Genomic DNA, 19328 nt, shown 5'->3' on the forward strand with positions numbered 1-19328 from the left:
CGCCGACGACTACATCGACTACTCGTCTCGACTAGAAACTAGTCGAGGGCGAGCCTCACAGCAACGACTACATCAACTACTCATCTCGACTTGAAAACTAGTCGGAATCGACTCCGACTAGTCGAGTTTCATCAACAAACCGTCGCAGCTCCATCAACGAGCTCCACGGCTTCGTCGACATTCGTCCACGAATCAAGCTAAGTGACTTATACCTTTTCCGACTTGTTCTTCACAAGATCGGCTATCTTTTTGGGTACGCCTCTCGACGGGTATGAAACCCTCGGGGGCTACACCATGATCGGCTATCTTTTTGGGTACGCCTCTCGACGGCCATGAAACCCTCGGGGGCTACTTCATGATCGGCTACTGTCGGAGGAAATCTCCAGCCGGGTGGCGGAATGCACCCGCCTAATCCTAGTTAAGGATGGGTTTGGAGGAGACTTAGGAGCGCTCGATCGATGCGTGGATGAATGCAGGAAGGATGCAAGGATTTAGAGTGGTTCGGGCTACCGGAGCGTAATACCCTACGTCCACTTTGGTGTTGTATTGATTGTGTGAGCTCGGATGCCCCTTAGTTTGTGTTCGTGTGTGTCTGTCTGAACCTTGTCTTCTAATGTGTGCGCTCTCCTTTTTACAGTTCAAGGGAAGTGCTTACACTGTGCGGGGCCCCGACAGACGGGCCCGGCCAACAGGAACCTATTCTAAGTGATATGGAGATCTCCATCTCCAGCTTCCCATTGTAGCCTTCACGGTTGGGAAGATAGTGTGCGTATCCACAACCTAGATATGGTCGTGTGCTGTCCTGCAGGCACAGTGACCGCTGTCAGTGTTACCCAACAGTGGTGCTATGCTACCACTGTTGGGTGCGACTTTGACAGGCGTGGGGGCAGTGCTGACCCGCCGCGCCGTCGCCTCCACGCGCACTGTAGCAGCGCACGCCTCTGCTCACCTGTTACAGGCCATCATGACGCTGCGCGCCGCACCGTGACGGGACTGCACGCCGCTTGCGCACAGTGACGGTGATACGACGCGCCGCCTTGGTAACAGGCGGGCTTACCGTGGTGTCAGCCAACCTGCCCCGTGTGTCAGTGGCAGGCCACGCCTTTTGACTTGGGGGCACCCAGCCCAGCTACCGCATTAAATGCTGAAAGGTGGACTGGAGACCCACGTAGGGCCTCCTGCCACACGCACGTGGCAGGGCCAGTCCCGCTCCCCGGCAGGGGCGGCACGTGGCGGCACCGGACCCCTCCCCAGAGGGAGGGGGTCCAGGCCCCCGAGGCCGGTTGGAGCGGCCAGGCCCGTGATGGTCAGGCCATCACACGCGGCGGTCCAGGACCTCCCTGGGGAGTCCGGGTCTACGTGGGCTACCTGGGTGCTCCCTTGCCTTTCATGGCATGCGGAGGCCCCGGACCTCAGAGAGCACGGGGAGGGTCCGAAGACCGCGGTCCCAGCTGTCAGGCCCGGGCCATATGCCACGCCACCCAGAGGGCGAGAGGAAGATCACGGATGATAAGACGCTAAGGGCCTGGACACCCTAACAGGAGGTACCCCTGTCCGTATGTACTGACAGCTACCTATCTGTGTACGTCTCTTGATGGGCATTGAAACCCTCCAGAGCTACACTTGCCGACTACTTATCCGTGTACATCTCTCGATGGGCATGAAACCCTCAAGAGCTACACTTCGCCGACTACTTATCCGTGTACGACTCTCGATGGGCATTGAAACCCTCCAGAGCTACACTTCGTCGACTACTTTTGGGCACCGCGCATCCTCTTTTGTCGCATGACGTCTACTTTATGCTCGTTGTCTCCTCTTAACGGTCAGTAATCTACTCGGGTAGCACATGCCTTAATCCGTCAAACCTCAGCTCTTCTGTCATGCCTAATGCCTTTACGCATATACGAGACAAAGATCTCATACACGCTATGAGCAATGGCTAAAACAGGATCATATGCTTAAATGTAACAGGCATACTACTCGGGAGATTTATATGGCTAAAGAAGAGCTTGACACAACAAGTTTATTTTTACATCGAATAAATTTTGGTGTCTTCACATTATTATTGAGTACTACTCGGTATCTTCGCATTATGCTACATAATGTATGCATTGTCTTTTTTCAGATCAAGCTTCGGTAACAACCCTCCAGGCAGCACGGCGTGCCATCACAGTTCCGCTAGTTCCCAGGCTCGGGGGCTGGACGATGCACACTACTCGACATTTCTCTTTCGGCTCTCCTGGCTCGTAAGCTTGGGGGCTGGACGCCGCAAAACTACTCGATGACGACTCATATGAAGACTGAGAGTGCAGAAGAAACCCTAAGTCACCGCGTGGTTAAATAAACCAGCGGGAGGCTCAATTTCACTGGGCAGGGCGAAGAGTTTTTCTCGGAATTTCAGAGTAACACCAATGCCACGATTCTTGGATCCTTTTTCCGAACCTAAGGGTTTTGAATTCAAGGCTCGGGGGCTGCAGGATACATGTCATCGACTACTTATTTTTTGAATATATTCAAAGAGTAAGTAAGAAAGATTCAAGATTAATGTGACCCTTAGCCTGATTCTTCGATTCAACCTAAGGCTCGGGGGCTACTCCATATGGAGTGCGATTTTTCAATCGCACACCATACCAAAGAAGTAATTCGGGGCATGAGCACCTCATAGCTTCGATGCAGCCAAGAAAGTACTCGAAGAAGAACTTCATGACGGAGCTTCAAGAGAAGCCGAAGACTACTTCGAAAGTACTTGTGAAGCCTGCAGTACTCAGCTACGAAGAGCTCGGGGGCTTGTCAGACCCGGGGCTACGGGCTGTGTACATAACGTAGTTTAAATAGGGTTAAGAGATAAAGCCCGTCTAATCTCTTATTTATGTTGTTTTCTACTCGTTTGAGTAGGAGATAAAGCTAGTCGGTACAGAAGCAAACTACCCGAGTTATATCCGGATATGATTCCTTGGCTAGTATTGACTAGATCCATGTAACCCTGACCTCCCGGATATATAAGGGGGGGGCAGGGACCCGTTCAAAACAACAACATCAACACCCAAGGGAATACAAACCACCATACAGGACGTATGGTATTACGCGTCTCGGGCCCGAACCTGTCTAAAATCTTGTGTTCCTTGCACCTTCGAGTTCCTGATCTCGGCGTCTCCTCGCCTAAACTTATCACCTCGGGTATACCCCTCGGTGGGCAGCCGGTAAAACACCGATATATAAGGATGGGAGAAGATTCGCTCGACGATTGCGAGCCTGCACTATGCTATTTAGATACACATTGGTAAGACATTGCCCGCAAAAGAATGATGGTTTAGGGATCAAAAAATTTGGGATCCTACAATATCTATGTTTGTTTACGCGAATGCTTATAAACAATTCATCTATGTGAACTAATGAATTGATCTATGAGAAAATATTTACGTTGATTAGATCTTGAAATTAGAAATATATGAGCTACAAATATATCTATCAATAGTGCGAATTTAGACTATACAATATTTGGTAGAAATAGAGCATTCGGACGAGATCTTCCTGGAGTAAAACAAATAAATATAAATAAGTTTTAAATATTAAGAGGATTTAAAAATTACCACGTTAGTTGAAAAATAAAAGAACATATACCACTGAATTTTATGATAATTTAATGGTCTTGATTATCATGTGACGTTACTCTGGCCATGATCTACTGTGGTGATATAACTTAATAGAACAAAATCATTTGAATAAATTTATTTTTCAAGTTAAAAAAAGACACCAAATGTTAATATAAAAAGCTAGATATATACCCGCGCTAGGGCCACCTTGCTAGTTCTTGATTAGGCAAAGGGTTTTCCATTCAGTAGGGTTCTTTTTCTTCTTTTTGTACATTTGCTAGGCAAAAGGGGTGGAATTGACTGTGATAGTGATCTAGATTTAGCCGATGTTTGTAAATGTTTGACATCACCATTCTTTACTCCATGGCTTGTTTGCTCAAAAAGCTGGTGAATTTATAGCTTTCTCATCTGTTGCGCTATTCATTAGCCGGACTAGGTAAAATGGGGTTCGTCTCTAATGCTCAATGCACGCATGTATCTGCGTGCATGAATCACACAAGTTTGGATGTAGGGCGGAACATGGAGTGGGAAGTGAGTAAGGGGCGCCCAAATGAAGTGCTTCTCTGTCCATTCGCTCTGTTATCCAGTCAGGCAGTCACCTTGGAAGAGTTTGCAAGTCACGTGAAAGTTAACTAACCTCTAAAAACCGCATTCAACTCAAACTTCTTCAGTCTGTACACACATTTCTACCCGAAGCAATCCAAATTTGAACCCGGATGAGAGGAAAAACATGTTGCTGCGTGAGTTCTTTTGGCTGCGTGCTGCTGGTGAACCAAAACGACAGAAGCGGTATCATTCTGTAACCATAATTAGCGTATTGTGATCTATTATAACCTGCTGCTGAAAATAAAAAAAATATCAAGATCAGTCAGCACCTTTCACCGTGCAGTACGCAAAAGCGTGGTACACGCATCGCTGCCGCCCTCCTCGCCGTAAACACGCGCAAGTACGAGTACGAACACGTTAACGCAACCATGTACACGAGCTTAGGGCGTGTTTGGTTACATGTATCTCCGTTGTTAGCCAGGATCAGTAGAAGCAGTTTCCAGTTGTTTGGTTTCCCGATGAAGCGCTTGGGCCAAGCACCGGTCATGCAGCCGTACAGCTCGAGCCATGCCCGCTAGGAATGTAGGAATCGAGCGTATCTCGCGAACCAGGCCGGGCTGATGCAACGTAGTGCTCCCATGCGCTGACTGAAAGGCAATGTGCATAGAAAACGAAGTGAAGTATGACAACCAAACACAGGCTCCGAAGGAATCTGGATGCACATATACAACCAATCACACCGATATTGCATGCAACTGGTCTGGCCGGGGAGAGCCCGGTTCATTGGTGACGGCCCGGCTGGGAACGCCCAGCCATCCAATCACGCCATTAGCGGTCACCACCGGTCAGCTCCCGCCAGCCACACGAACGGGATGGCGCATCGGACGTCCACGGCTCGAGCCCGGTCCCTTTCGTCCCGCGGTTTTGTCCCGGCTCTCGGCTCCCGCAAAGAGCCCCGAGCGGCGGGCGCTCGGCTCGTGCGGCCGCCGCTTGCTGACTCGAGGCCACGCGCGCGCGGCGCACGCCCGACGCCGCTTGGCTCGGCCCGGAGAAATTAAACCGGGGCGCACGAGTCCCGGAGCGCGCCCAGCCCCCGCCCTCCTCGGCACGCAGGTGGAGAAAAATCCAATCATGTCCCCGTCCTCCGCCGCGAGAAAAATACTACGCGAGAAAATGCCGCGCGGGTGAGGCAGCGCCGCGCTTATTCCGGCGCAGCACGCGACACGCGGGCGCCGCCCCCGCGTCCGCCTCCACACCGGGCGCCCTCTCCACCGCCGCCCGCTGAAGTGGAGCCGTGGAGGTGGAGTGCTAGCCGAGTACTAGGGACTGGAGTCGTAGCAAAATACAGGCGGACCGAGGCCTTGGGAGCCATGAGCCTGCACGCCGCGCGCGGCGGGGCGCACGAGGATCTGAGCTGGAGCGCCCTCGGGCGGCGGGCACCCGGTGACGTGATGGTCGTCGATCGAGGAGGGTGGGGAGGAGTGGGGACGAGGAGCAGGGCGCCGCAGGGAGGGCCGGCGGGGGAGGTGCGCGTGGACAAGGCGTCGTGCGCGTCCACCTTCCGCGAGCTCGACGACGCCTTCCTGCAGGTGAGCGCCCAAAGCTTCTCTGTGTGATCGGGGGCTCGGGGGGCCGTGGGGGAACCGGGGGCTAATGGAACAGTGAGCGTGCTTGCTTGGAGCTCCGGCGCCGGCTGGTTTAGCTGAGTGGCCTCCGCCTTCTTCGGCTGGCATCCGTGCTTGGTGATGGATGTTGTGCTGTACTCCCGGCAAGATTCTCGAGCGATGCTTTGTTGTAGTAGATGTGAAAAATGGCCTATGCTTGCTGTACCATTTCTCCATGTCAACAATAATGATGGTAAAAGATCACATTATTATGATTCACTCTCTTAACTTCTGACGATCTGACGAAGTTAAAGACCCTCCTTGCTGAATATAGCTACTTAAATACTCCCACAAACCTAAGATTTCTTGAAAAACGAGTAAACACAATATATACATTTCATTCACCTGTGAAGATTTGTTAAGAAAACACAATACCTCAATTGTGGCATAGCTAATTCAATTGCTGTGGATTACAGTTACAATACGTTGGATATACAACTCATTGAATTCCTGAATTGCGCAATGTGATGTAATACTGGATATGCAGACTTAATAACACCCTAAAACTATTCTTAGGAAATAATGTTTATATTTTTCATACAAAACAAACTCTTTGTTAGTTATTATTTAAAAAGACTTTTTTTCTGTCAGTTATCCTCCATCTATAAATCAGAAGGTTATACACGCTATCTTATTCAATTATTGTACTGAATTCATCTCTATTTATTTCAATTTTTGTTTCAGAAACAAACAAAAATCTGGCTTGGAGAAGTTCTGCATCGTAGGTTTGATGAAGACGTTTTAGTTGCAGACCTTCTTGCTGATGGGGAATTACTGTAAGATTCTGGTTTCTTCACCAGTCCTTCCTGCATGCACAAAAGTAGTGAGCACGTTTGTGCTGTACTGTACACATGGTGTAACTATAGAAATCTTGGATCCTAGTTATTGGTATATTTTTGCTCACGGTTAGTTAGTTTTGGCTCTTTGCATTTGTCTACTTGCTTTCGCATTATGAAGTCATTCAATCAGAAGAAATAATGCCTTGGATAACTGGTTTCTGAAATATTGGAACTGTTTGATAATTAATCCTGTCTCTGTGATATTTTAGCCCGTTTCAGTGTCCTGACACTTGTTTGCTTGCTTGTTTTTTGATGATGTGCATATTCTGCTCACTTGTTATATTCGTGCTTGCAGGTACCAAATTTCCAAATTAATATGGAAAAGGTTACTTAAAAAGAACAGAGAACAATTGAAGCAATCAAAAGTGTATATTTATGAGCGACCATCTTTCGGCAGGAGCCATGGAAAGTACATGCCGTATTTAAAAGTTGACTCTTTCCTAAAGGTATGGGTCATTGCAAATTTGTACTAATATCTTCTTGAGCGAAATCTATCTAGATTTTAATTTTAAGTGTGTTCAAGAAAAAAATTAAGTTGAAGTGCTTTTTTTTGGTAAAAGTGAACTGAAATAAATCCTTGACTTTTCTTTGTCATCATAGGAGCTTGAATGAAGCATTTTTCTAGCATGAATTCAGTTGCAAGTAGCTAGACTGATGAGTTAAATTAGTGTAAATTGTCCATGGTGCTTGTGATGTTCTGTCAATATTTTTGGGCATCAAAAGCTCTAAAACCAGTACTGAATCTGCTATTGATGGTTTTTGTACTACTTCCCTGTGAGTTTCAACTGGCTAAGGTTGTTGCAGTAATTGAATAAACATTAGGGAATAACCACACTTCTGTATATCTTGACTGTTTTGCAATGAACTTCAGTAACTTTATTAGTCTACAAGTTTGTCTACCTATTGGTATGAATTCTCAGAAAAAAGTTGTAAATTATGTATGTTGGATTAAATCATCTCTAATAGGTGATGTGTCTTGGCATCTTGCTTAGTTTCCTACCTCTAATCGAAGCCAATTTTCGCGTTTAACTGTCGGGTGGACAATAGACCACTTAAAAAAAATCCAATGGTCCTAAGTTTGGGACCTGGTGGAATTTTAACCACAGAAAAAAAAATGGACCTGGTGGGAGTATTTAAGTTTATTGTCCACACTACATTGACTGCTTAAGCTTCTGGATATTTTGGTTGATACTTGAAACTCAATGCGGTCATATTTACTTTACTGGTTGATATTACATTTCTTCGCGAAGGGTTGCTTGATAGTTAATCTTTGTTCTTTCCAGATATGTCAAATCCTTGGGTTAGCTGGAATTGATCTGTTTACCCCTTCTGATGTTGTTGAAAAAAGAAATGTTCGGAAAGTCTGTATATGCATCCGATCGGTATCTAAAAAGTCTAACATGATGCGCCTAAATGTGAGTCGATACTAGCATAACCTATTTCAGAAATGCATTTTTCAATTACTATATCTACTGTTATGACTTTAATTTACATGGTTCTGCTCTGTGGCGATAGGTGCCTGATTTTGATATAGTGACCTACACAATATCCATGCCCACCTATATTGTTGGAGGTATACGTAGAAGTCTGGAACAGCCACAATACAGTTCGTCCGGTTCAAGTGGATACAGTCCACCTGACAGTTCCAAAGCATTGCAGCAGCAGGCAAGCTTCTGGAAAGGGTTTCTTTTATTTTTAATGCACCTGCTTAATATTTACTCACGTAATATCTATTTTTCACAGATAATATTTGGTGGACAGAACGACAAGCATGGGAACACAAATTATGATTCTGATGAAGCAGAAAGCAGACCGTCTGTTCTAGAACCTGAGGACTCAGTTGACGAAGACAACTTTGCAGCCGTGCTTTCGCCCCCTAAAGAAGAAAGTGAAGGCTATGGAGAAAGTGGACATGATATGCATGAAGAAAAATCTCTAGCTGAATCAGTGGGATCACTTGACTTTGGTGTTATGGATTCGGAGTCCGTGGATTCAACTCCACAAAATCATGATAAAGAATATTACTCTACTCATTCTGCAACTGACCAATGTTCAAGCTCTAGAACGGCCAGATGTTCCTTAAGTTCAGAAGAGGCAGATTCCATAAGCAGTCATTTGGCGTTTGAAAGTGGCAAGAATGATTCGGAGTTGAATGCTCATCCTGTCGCAGATTCAGAAAGGATTTATGATGGACAGGCCAAGTCTCTAGATCATTCTATTCAGGGAAATGGGGAAACATTAGTGTATCATCCAAAAAAAGAGAGTGCTGACCTCCAAAAGGACACCCTTGCCTGTGATAGGGAGTCAGTGTGTTCGAGTTGCGAGGAACTGATGAGACATGGGTTAAATGGCGAGCCGTCAGACTTAAGCAAATTGCCGATGGTTTCTGAAGATGCGGTGAATAATGTAGAGCCAAGCCTGACTGGGATGACAAATGATTGCACGTGTGAAGAGCTGAATCCTGAATTCAGTGATAGATATCAAATGGTGCCTCCTGAAACGCATGAGCTCAGTTTGTCACTCTTGTAATTATGTCTCCTTCACACGCATTCTTAACGCCCCTCTGCCATGCAGGAAGGTTCCCAACCTGGAGATAAACCTGTGGACTCGGACGGTATAGCTAAGCCTGCTCCTCAAATGCCTGAAGATGATGCCCCCAAATCAGGGAGAGGGGTGCTAAGGTCAGTTGCCGGAGGGATTACCCTTGTCGGCGCAGTGTTCTTCATGGCCCATCTCAGGTGTGATATCAAGTTGGCGTTACATTACAAGTTCGCTGCAAAGTACCATTGGTGGCGGAGCTGCCTTATGTTATTGGGGTCATCCGAACCCAACGAAATTTTGTAAATCATGTAGAAATCTACTACTGTTCACAAGCTACGATGACCCCATTGAGTAATGGAGCAGACCCCGGTGGTGATTCTGCCTGGCTTCGCCCCGTAAACCATTACTAGATCTTATAACGTAATCCATTTGTGCTGCACCGCTCTGCAGGAGAAGCAAGGAGAGAAGCTTCACGCGAGTTATGCCATCGATTCCAGTAAAATCAATTCAGAGTGACTCAAGGCCTAAGAACATGGACAAATAAAAGGCTCCTGCTGTGTATCCCGGGGCACGGCTGAAGGTCTAAAAAGATGGATATGGGACGCGCATGCTGCTGCCTGGAAGCCAGAGCTTGAAGAAGGTCCAGCTTCCCGGTAAAAGCAGCTCTTATCGAGCGACCCCGGTAGCATCTAGCTTATACTTACAGCAGCTTTGAGCTTAACAGAATCTGGACACATTTTGTCAAGTCACCTCTCACCTGTTGAAGTTGATATCATGCCTCTTCATGTACAGAACGATATAACCATATAGGCGATCAATTACTCTTTAGCTATAACCGAATATTTCTTTTGTACAATTGTATAGGAGTTGCTTGACATCTTGCAATGCCAAATTCTGTAGCTCTAATCGATTTTTTAGTTTTACTTATTACAAACCGTACTTCATAGCTCAAGCTACCTGCCCGTCATGCTCGGACGCGCCACCGCGGCAGACGAGAGGCGGCCGTCGCGCCGGCACCCTCATCACTCTATCCCTCCTACTACTCACCAAAGGTCGCGTGGCATCAGCCCCGGCAGGTTCCTGGTTGCTGTCAACATTACTGATAGACTACTGGCAGGATATCTCAACTTCTCAAGGTATGATTAGATAGGCACGCACGAGAAATAAAGTTCGAAGTTGGCCTTAGGCAGCAGGCCTGTGGGAGCCCTGTGCTTAGTTAGTTCCTTTGTTTATTTCGCTTTGGTCGAGTTTGAGTTCTACTTGTTTTTTTAATCTCTCTTTGTAAGAACCCGTTTGCTTTCTCCTCTTAAATGACATAGCAGTGCTCCTGCATTTTACTTTTTAAAAAATTAGATAGGCACGCACGGCGGCAGAGCCCGTCTCACTCGAACAGATACCCAACAGTGTCAGTGACTGACAGTGCCTGGTCAAATACCTCGTCGACTGTTTCATGTTGCAGTACTGTGGGATCACAGCAAATTTGAGGTTAAACTTTGACGGTTTTGAAGGCTAACAATGGTTCATTTCCTTCGCAGTTTCTCTGGCAACAACCACTTGAATTGTGGGCCGAAATTCCACCATCCTTGTGCCTCACATGCGTCTTACCAGGTTAGCAGGCCATATTTTTTTCAATTTTCAGTTTGAGTAGGTAGATCTGTTTTGTTTGTACTGTCTCTGTGCAACTCGGTCGCTCGGATTCGGAGGCCGTGAGCTTGCTGCCAGCTGCCGGGTTGCGGTTGCTGCTCTTGCCCGCGCACCGTGTGTGGTCATTTCTCATTTGAGGCGCACATGGGCTGGACCCGGCCCCGTTTCATCAGGGAAGGCGCGGTTGTGGCTCTGCCTTGCGGCGCCGCCGGGGGCGTCGCGTGCAGGAATTGCATCATTCTCCGACGGGCTTTGCCGACCGAACGATGTCATCCGCGACGGGCGGACGCTGCGCTGGTAGCTGCCGCCGTCTCTTCCTGTCTCCGCCTACGAAGTTTTTATGTGCAAAATGAACGACCGCAGCGGCGAAACGGAAGCAAGACACGAGCAGCTGCAGGCCATGGATCGCCGCCGGCGACAAATTAAACCGCGCTGGAAGCAGAACGCCATCGATGCGTCCTCTGGGCAGTGGGCACGCGGCGCGTGGTCGGCAGCAGTAGTCGGCCCCGGAGACCAGGACCGCTGATCGCCTGCGCCTGCGCCTGTGCCAGTGGCATCTCTCCACAAGCGCATCACCTTCGTGTCGGCGGCGTCAGCTGGCGCTCTTCGGCGGCCAAGTGAGCAGCCCTCCTCTCCTGCTCCTGAGCCGGCGGACCACCACGGCCTTCGCCCCTCCCGGCGCCCGCGCCTAACGAGGGAAAAAAGGGCCTCTTGCAATCATCTGATCCGGGCCGCAGCACTTGGATCGGACGGATCTCGGGTAACCAAGGGGTGGACGGTATTCAAATACGGTCCACCCCTGAGATGCCCAGAAACGCCTCCCCCGCCTCATGTCGCGCCTCGTCTGAGCGCCGCCGCTCCCCGGCGGTCCGTTTAGATTTGGAAGGTTGTGCCAATACCAGCCTCCCTTGGCCAGCTTTCAAAGCTTCAGCTTCTGTATGTACTCAAATCTTTATTCCTTTGTTTTATGAAGATTCTATAACTTGACATTCCCGTTTTCTGTTTCTGTTTCTGTTTCTTATCAAGGATGCTGAGTGAAAACAATCTCAATGGATCTATTCCTGAAACTCTAACAAATATCTCAAGCTTGACAAACATGTAAGGTTTTAACACTCAAGTTAGTGATTTTTGCTCACGAGAGCCCACATAGATGTCTTACTGTCATATATTTACTAACTATTTTTTCTACATGATGGCAGCCGGCTAGCTTACAATAAACTCACTGGTGAAATACCTCCTCAGTTTGGTAACCTCTCTCGCTTGACAAGTTTAGATTTGGAAGACAACCTATTGGTTGGGCCAATACCAGCAGCAGCAGCAGCGGTCAATCCCGGCGCCTCGAATCAACCGGCGCGGTCGTCCACCTACGCCTTCACGCGCGCGGCAGCGGCGGCGGAGAGGAAGGTGATGGGGAGGCGGGAGGCAGCGTGAGCCTGCGAACCTCGGGGGCGCGGCGGCGAGCGAGACCTGCCTGAGACTGACGGAGGTGGGTGCGCTCTCTCTCTCTCTCTCTCTCTCTCTCTCTCTCTCTGAGAGTGTGTTCGTTCGTTCGTTCGTTTCTGGAAGCTTTGTAATGAATCATTAACAAAATAGTCGGGCCTCTTACTCGATTCTAACTCGCTTTCCGTTTTCCTGTCGAACACTCGAATTTATACTAGCTCTGTGCACGCTTGCGTCGGCTGGGATTCAGTTATGCGCTCGCTAGTCTCTGGTAACGTTCAATCCGTTCCTGATTATCTCCGTGGTTAATTTCGCGAAATTAACTTCTCGAACATCATTTCAACAGCTTGCTATGCCCGTGCTTTCTAGGCATCAAAATTCGGTTCCAATATGTTGGAAGTTGGGAATTCGTTGGCTACATGCCCAGAGATTTTGGGACCATCTCAGGGTTAGCTACCTGGCTGGTTGGGCTAGAATGGGGGGGAATCAGTCAGGGCCCAGGGGGGTGGGGGCTTCTCTTGTCCAACACACCTGTAACCGATGCATGTGTTTGTGTCCATCAGTATTTTGGGGAATAATACTCTGCTTGTTTCACTGCGTTACTCCATTGAAGGACCTGCTTCCGCCACCAAAATTAGCATTTCAGCACAAATTGCTAGTATAGAGCCTTGATATGCTGCTCAGATATGGATACTAATTTTAAATCATTTACTTCAAACAAGTGCTTAAACATTTGTATTTGAGAACTTGACATATATGTGCCTTCCTTCTTCGTTTCTTTTGAGCACCAAACTGGATTGTTTGTTTACCAGGTCAGCCATGGACCACTGGGGTTGCTACTAACATGACCAGATTGTGTATGCTTTCTCATCAGGCAAAGTTTTCCAAGGAAAGCTAAAGTAATAAGAGAAGAAAGATGGAGCTGCTCAGTATCATTCTAATTGTAGCATCTCTCCTCCCATTCTCAGCATCTGATCGTCAAGGTTACTCTTACTTACATGCCCATTATAGGTATCTTTCATTTTTTTTTAATTCACTTTCACCATCACCGCATAATCTTCAATCTCTGACAAGTAACAAAGAATTATCTTTTGTTTAATTAGGTGATGCCTTGTATGATATGAAGCTGAAACTAAATGCTAGAGGCAGTCAGCTTTCCGACTGGAACCAAAATCAAGTTAACCCCTGCACCTGGAGTTTTGTTATTTGTGACAATAATAACAATGTTGTGCAAGTGTAAGATTCAGCTTTCGATGTTTTTCTTCACTCTTATTTTTTTAATTTTTGTACTGCTAATTAGTTACTAAATAAATCACTTAGCTAGGAGCTTGATTGATTTGGTTTTACGTTTTCTACATTCATCACATTGAGCTCTGAAGGTTTCTAACAACTCCAATTATCAGTTGAGAGGCATTTGCTTAAGCATGTAATTATCAACTTTGATGCACTTGCATGTTCAATCTGCAATATTTTAGTGTGCAAGAGTCATCATCGATCTATATGATAGGACCTCCAGTTTGTTCTGAGTTTACCTTCCTGATGCCCTCCTGCAGAACATTGACTTCTATGGGATTTACTGGAGTTCTGTCACCAAGAATCGGAGAGCTGGAGTATTTGAATGTTCTGTAAGTGCAGTCTTCTAGATTGATGATGCTCCTAAAGATTTTAGTTTGCTTGCTCTGATGCAATAGCTACTGTGCTTACGATTCTATATGGACTAATTAGGTTGTACTAATAACTGATTATTAGCTATTTTGTTTACTTGCTAGATGAAGTAATGGTTCAATTATTATGTCATATCACCATGAACTCCAGGTTTGTTAAAAGCTGCAGTGTATGATATTGCAGGTCCTTGCCTGGTAACAACATCACTGGTGGCATACCAGAGAAGTTTGGTAACCTCTCTCGCTTGACAAGTTTAGATTTGGAAGACAACCTATTGGTTGGGCCAATACCAGCCTCCCTTGGCCAGCTTTCAAAGCTTCAGCTTCTGTATGTACTCAAGTCTCTATTCCTTTGTTTTATGAAGATTCTATAACTTGACATTCCCGTTTTCTGTTTCTGTTTCTGTTTCTGTTTCTTATCAAGGATGCTGAGTCAAAACAATCTCAATGGATCTATTCCTGAAACGCTAACAAATATCTCAAGCTTGACAAACATGTAAGGTTTTAACACTCAAGTTAGTGATTTTTGCTCACGAGAGCCCACATAGATGTCTTATTGTCATATATTTACTAACTATTTTTTCTACATGATGGCAGCCGGCTAGCTTACAATAAACTCACTGGTGAAATACCTCCTCAGTTTGGTAACCTCTCTCGCTTGACAAGTTTAGATTTGGAAGACAACCTATTGGTTGGGCCAATACCAGCCTCCCTTGGCCAGCTTTCAAAGCTTCAGCGTCTGTATGTACTCAAATCTCTATTCCTTTGTTTTATGAAGATTCTATAACTTGACATTCCCGTTTTCTGTTTCTGTTTCTTATCAAGGATACTGAGTCAAAACAATCTCAATGGATCTATTCCTGAAACGCTAACAAGTATCTCATATATTTACTAACTATTTTTTCTACATGATGGCAGCCGGCTAGCTTACAATAAACTCACTGGTCAAATGTGGTGAGCTCCTTCACTCCGACGGCTCTGTATTCGGTCATGTGGTGAGCTCGACAAATCATTTCCATCCTGCCTACAGCAGCTCACCTCTCTCACTGTGTTGTGCTTGTGTTTTTATGAGAACGTCGAGTCGACCCCAACTCAGTTAATAATAACTTGCGAGTCGGATGGTGTTTTTTATGTCAAATCTACCAGTTATTTGTCAGCAAGGTTTCCTAGGTTTTCAACTATGAAGTGACACTTGACAAATATAATGTAGCTTCAATTGAGAATTCTCCCTTCTCCCACGCAGAGGTTACATATATAGCGTTCTGAAACCTTCAGTTCTGTTGTATGTTCCAATTGAAAAGTTCATTAACAAAGTTGAAATACTGACAAACAGTATTAACAAATGAAACCGGGCTGCGCAAGCCATGGGCTTTGATGGCTAGTAGAAATAAAATCAGGTCTCGCCTTTAAAAATTACAATTACACGATTCATATAAGATCAGCTAGCCACCGGCAAATGTACATATACAGAGTTTCAGACTACAGACCGCAGAGGATAGGATCCATTACAGAAACTAGAACAAGCACGCTATATTTATCTGTCAGGTCTTCGTAGTTAAGGGGATGTCTGTAGATCACATCGTCACGACAGAAAAATCACAACCCGAGCTATTTTTTGATTTCCTTCTCCTCTTCGTTTCGTGGACGCGGCAAGGCGTAATGCTGAAATTACGCCGGTTAGCCTAGGACAGTTGAATACATGATTATAGACTATGGATGAAGGAATGCCCGATCCACCAACTGACGACAACTCCCAGCAGTCTTCGAGAACCAGGAATCTGAGCTTGTTTCTGCGGGTGATCGAGTCCAACGGGGTCGACTCGACGTTCTCATAAAAACACAAGCACAACACAGTGAGAGAGGTGAGCTGCTGTAGGCAGGATGGAAATGATCTGTCGAGCTCACCACATGACCGAATACAGAGCCGTCGGAGTGAAGGAGCTCACCACATTTGACCTCCTCTCCTGCTCCTGAGCCGGCGGACCACCACGGCCTTCGCCCCTCCCGGCGCCCGCGCCTAACGAGGGAAAAAAGGGCCTCTTGCAATCATCTGATCCGGGCCGCAGCACTTGGATCGGACGGATCTCGGGTACCCAAGGGGTGGACAGTATTCAAATACCGTCCACCCCTGAGATGCCCAGAAACGCCTCCCCCGCCTCATGTCGCGCCTCGTCTGAGCGCCGCCGCTCTCCGGTGGTCCGTCGCGTCCCGTGGCTCGCTTGCACTTCCTTTCTGGGGGCCCTCGCGGCATGCCCTCTCGCAACAAGCACGGCACGAGCGATGGCTGTGCCGTCGGACATGGAGAGTACGGTACGGCACGTCGGCGTGGCCTGACTCCTGAGCGACCAAGCCGTCGCCGCGGGCAGGCACCATGCAGCGCCTCGGCGCGCCACCGAGGCCACTGATGGAACGGACCATATCACGCAGAAGTTGCAGCATTTGCCAACGTGCGCGCCGAGCGGCCGCCGGCCGGCCGTCGCCGGCTGCCGGCTTGGCTTGGCTCCGCGTTCACGGTTTTGTGCGAGGTTTTTCTCACGCACGACGACCAGACGCGCTCCTGGACCCGGGCTGTGCGAGTGCGAGGCGCTCACATCACCAGTCGGGCTGGTCCGGCCGGCGGGGCGGTGCCGCGAGTCTGCGGCGTGCCGGTGCCGCTCCACTGGACCATGCGTAGGGGAAGGAAGGATGCAACTGGAGTGAGAGCTACGTTTACATACCCGGACTTGGGGAGTGCAGGAAGACGCTGTGGCTTCTTCCGTTCCGATCCGCAAAGCGGACGACGCTGACACAAAATGCCGGGGATTAAAGAATCTGTTAAAGAAACGCACTCACCGATTGCTGCTGCTACAAAGCCCAAGTGCGCCTCCGCCGGAACTGGATCGATTCTCGTCTCGGCGTCAATCTGGCGCGACGGCGAGCAGGGGAAAGGTGCGCCTCTGCCTCTCTGCTGTCCTCTGCGTTGGCGGAACTGACCAGTGACAGGAGAACCAGATTTGCTTCTGAAAAATCATGGCCTTCGTTTCCTGTTTATCTCTCGAATTTCAGTTTGGTAACGTGGATACCTTGATCAGTTTGTGTATGTTCCATCGTTGCCCGAATCTGACCGGGGAACTCCCTTCGATTCTGCAGCAGTGGTAGAAGAAAGACGCAGCTGCTCCTGCTCCGCGTCGTCCTAGCTTTAGCGTCTCTGCTCCCGGTTTCAGCAACTAGTCGTGAAGGTTTACTTAACTACCCAGTTACTGTACTTGAATAGTTCTTCGCCTTCATAGTTCACTTTTCACAGGCACGGCGTAGTTTGCAAACCTGTGATGCATGTATAACGGGAGAAGCATCTTTCGCGTTGCCCAGGTGATGTGTTTTTAGATATGAAGCTGAAGCTGAATGCTACTGGGAATCAGCTCTCCGACTGGAACCGGGTTCAGATCAACCCCTGCACTTGGTACTCTGTTGTGTGTGACAACAACAACAATGTTGTTCAAGTGTAAGTTTGTCAATGTCTCCCCTATTTTGTCTTGTTTACTGCTATTAATTGTTCATACATCACTTAGCTAGGATCTGGGATAATCACGAGTACCATTACACCACATTCCTCGCAATGATGTCTAAAGATGCCTGACAACTTCAAGTATCATTTGGGTGGCATTTGCTTGATCATTTCACTATCAACTCTGATGCCCTTGCACATGCTACTATATGCCATCCTATCATAGATTAGTGTGCAAACCTCATCATCAGTGAGATATATATATGCCTCGGTTCTTTTTTTTAAAAAAAAATCTTGATAAGATATCACACGGTTGTCGGTTTCCCTCAATTTGTTCCATGTCTGTGATACCTTACCTGATGTCCTCCTGCAGAACATTGCCTTCCATGGGATTTACTGGAGTCTTGTCACCGAGAATCGGAGAGCTCAAGTATTTGAATGATCTGTAAGTGCATTCTTCTAGCAAGGTTAACGATGTTTGCTTCAGATGTTGGGTGATGGATGTGATGTGATAGCTTCTTTGTCTTGCATTCTATTCGAACTAAGTTTGTGAAAAGCCCTGACTATTAGCTGCTCTGATGCATACGAGATGGAGATATGGTTGTTTTAATATGTTAGTATGTTATGTCAGCATGCTATTAGTATGTTTGTGTCTCTGTGCTGTAAAATATGTAGTGATTGACCTTCCCGTTTTCCCTTTTTGTTTCTTTACTGCAAGGACTGAGTGAAAACCATCTCAGTGGATCTATTCCGGATACCCTGGCAAGCATCCCAAGCCTGAGAGACATGTAAGGGATCAACACTAGTGTCAGTGATTTTTGCCCACAAGGGTTACATATCTGCAAATATCCTTCTCACTCATCGACTAACCGTTTTTCTGCTTGTGATGGCAGCCGGCTGGCTTACAATAACCTGTCTGGTCAAATACCTGATCGGCTGTTTCATGTTGCACATTACTAGTAAGTACTGTGGGAATGGGGGTCCCTGAAGTTTGAGGTAAAACATTTTGTCAGTTTTGAGGGCTAAGATACGGTTCATTTCCTTCACAGCTTCTCCGGTAACGACAACTTGCGCCTTACCAAGGTAACGGGCCATATTTTTTTTTTCAATTTTCAGTTCTGCTGTAACCTTGTCAAATAGAAGACCGTAGGCAGTAGGTCTGTACTCTGTGCTACTCGCATGACCGAACTGAAACATGGTGCTGGGACGGCAGAACAAAAGCATGGCCGTGGACCGCGGACCACCCCTGAAGCTGGAAACGATGGCACCAGTGGGTCGCTGAAGCTTGCAAAAATGTCCATGAGCGCATCACTGTGCCTGTGCGCGCCTTTTTGGTTCCTTTTAGCAAACTTGTAAATCAGTGCTGATGTGCTTGCTATTCGGTTTGTCCAGTTGACAATGCACGCAACAGTCCAAAACTTCACGTTGAGGCATAAATAAAGGGCATTTTGGCACGAGAATCAGATGCTGGGAACAGTGCGTTTGGCACGAGCAGCGAAAGGGAGGAAGGTTGGTGGTGCCGGACGAGCATCTTGTTCTGCTGGTTTAAAGCTGGATGGAAAAGTTCCAGGCCTTTTCCTCGAATGATTTACGGCACAAAGCCAACGGACTTTCCGGGCCTTCGTATTTACTAACTCGCAAACCGTACGCCCAGGTTCGAGCTACCTGCGCTCTGACGGTGACGCGCCGCCGCGGCAGACGTGGAGGACGGCGGCGGGGGCGCGCGCGGCAGAGACGATCCGTGTGCATCGTCGCCTCGTCGGGCAGGCACAGCTCCCGCAAGAGCCGCTGCGAATTCGGTAACTGCCGTGGGTCCTGGGCTCCTGGCCTTCCAACTGGACAAAGTATCATGGGCCGGTCCTGTCGGTCACCATTTACTCGTGCCATCCACCATGTTCCTGCCGCTGCCGCAC

The 19328-nt window shown here is 47.6% G+C and overlaps 2 protein-coding genes across 5 annotated transcripts; both read left to right on the top strand.

Moving 5' to 3' along the window:
• Positions 1–5304: 5304 nt before the first annotated feature.
• LOC112873855 (protein OPAQUE10-like) lies at positions 5305–10532 on the top strand. Of its 3 annotated transcripts, XR_003224836.1 has the most exons (9): positions 5305–5728; positions 6488–6579; positions 6938–7088; positions 7926–8057; positions 8158–8307; positions 8386–9129; positions 9217–9380; positions 9634–9836; positions 10131–10532. XR_003224836.1 is itself a non-coding variant. In XM_025936935.1 (8 exons), exons 1-8 carry the CDS (start codon positions 5510–5512, stop codon positions 9725–9727), a joined length of 1746 nt encoding a protein of 581 aa, XP_025792720.1. In that variant the 5' UTR covers positions 5305–5509; the 3' UTR covers positions 9728–10068. The 3 variants fall into 3 exon arrangements, 2 of the variants coding, with proteins under 2 accessions (XP_025792720.1, XP_025792719.1); XM_025936935.1 differs by lacking the exon at positions 10131–10532 and having other exon boundaries at positions 9634–10068; XM_025936934.1 differs by lacking the exons at positions 9634–9836; positions 10131–10532 and having other exon boundaries at positions 9217–9583.
• On the top strand, positions 10181–18878 carry LOC112873856 (LRR receptor kinase SERK2-like). Of its 2 annotated transcripts, none has more exons than XM_025936937.1 (17): positions 10181–10319; positions 10719–10791; positions 11001–11763; positions 11854–11925; positions 12027–12313; positions 13142–13250; positions 13371–13503; positions 13821–13892; positions 14116–14259; positions 14356–14427; positions 14529–14672; positions 17061–17149; positions 17280–17412; positions 17789–17860; positions 18134–18203; positions 18309–18411; positions 18532–18878. In XM_025936937.1, the coding sequence occupies exons 6-15, from the start codon at positions 13184–13186 to the stop codon at positions 18141–18143; spliced, it is 936 nt and encodes a 311-aa protein (XP_025792722.1). In that variant the 5' UTR covers positions 10181–10319; positions 10719–10791; positions 11001–11763; positions 11854–11925; positions 12027–12313; positions 13142–13183; the 3' UTR covers positions 18144–18203; positions 18309–18411; positions 18532–18878. The 2 variants fall into 2 exon arrangements, with proteins under 2 accessions (XP_025792722.1, XP_025792721.1); XM_025936936.1 differs by having other exon boundaries at positions 18309–18374; positions 18465–18878.
• The last annotated feature ends 450 nt before the right edge of the window (positions 18879–19328 follow it).

This window comes from Panicum hallii, chromosome 9 (genome assembly GCF_002211085.1).
Source record: "Panicum hallii strain FIL2 chromosome 9, PHallii_v3.1, whole genome shotgun sequence".
Lineage (NCBI taxonomy): Eukaryota > Viridiplantae > Streptophyta > Magnoliopsida > Poales > Poaceae > Panicum > Panicum hallii.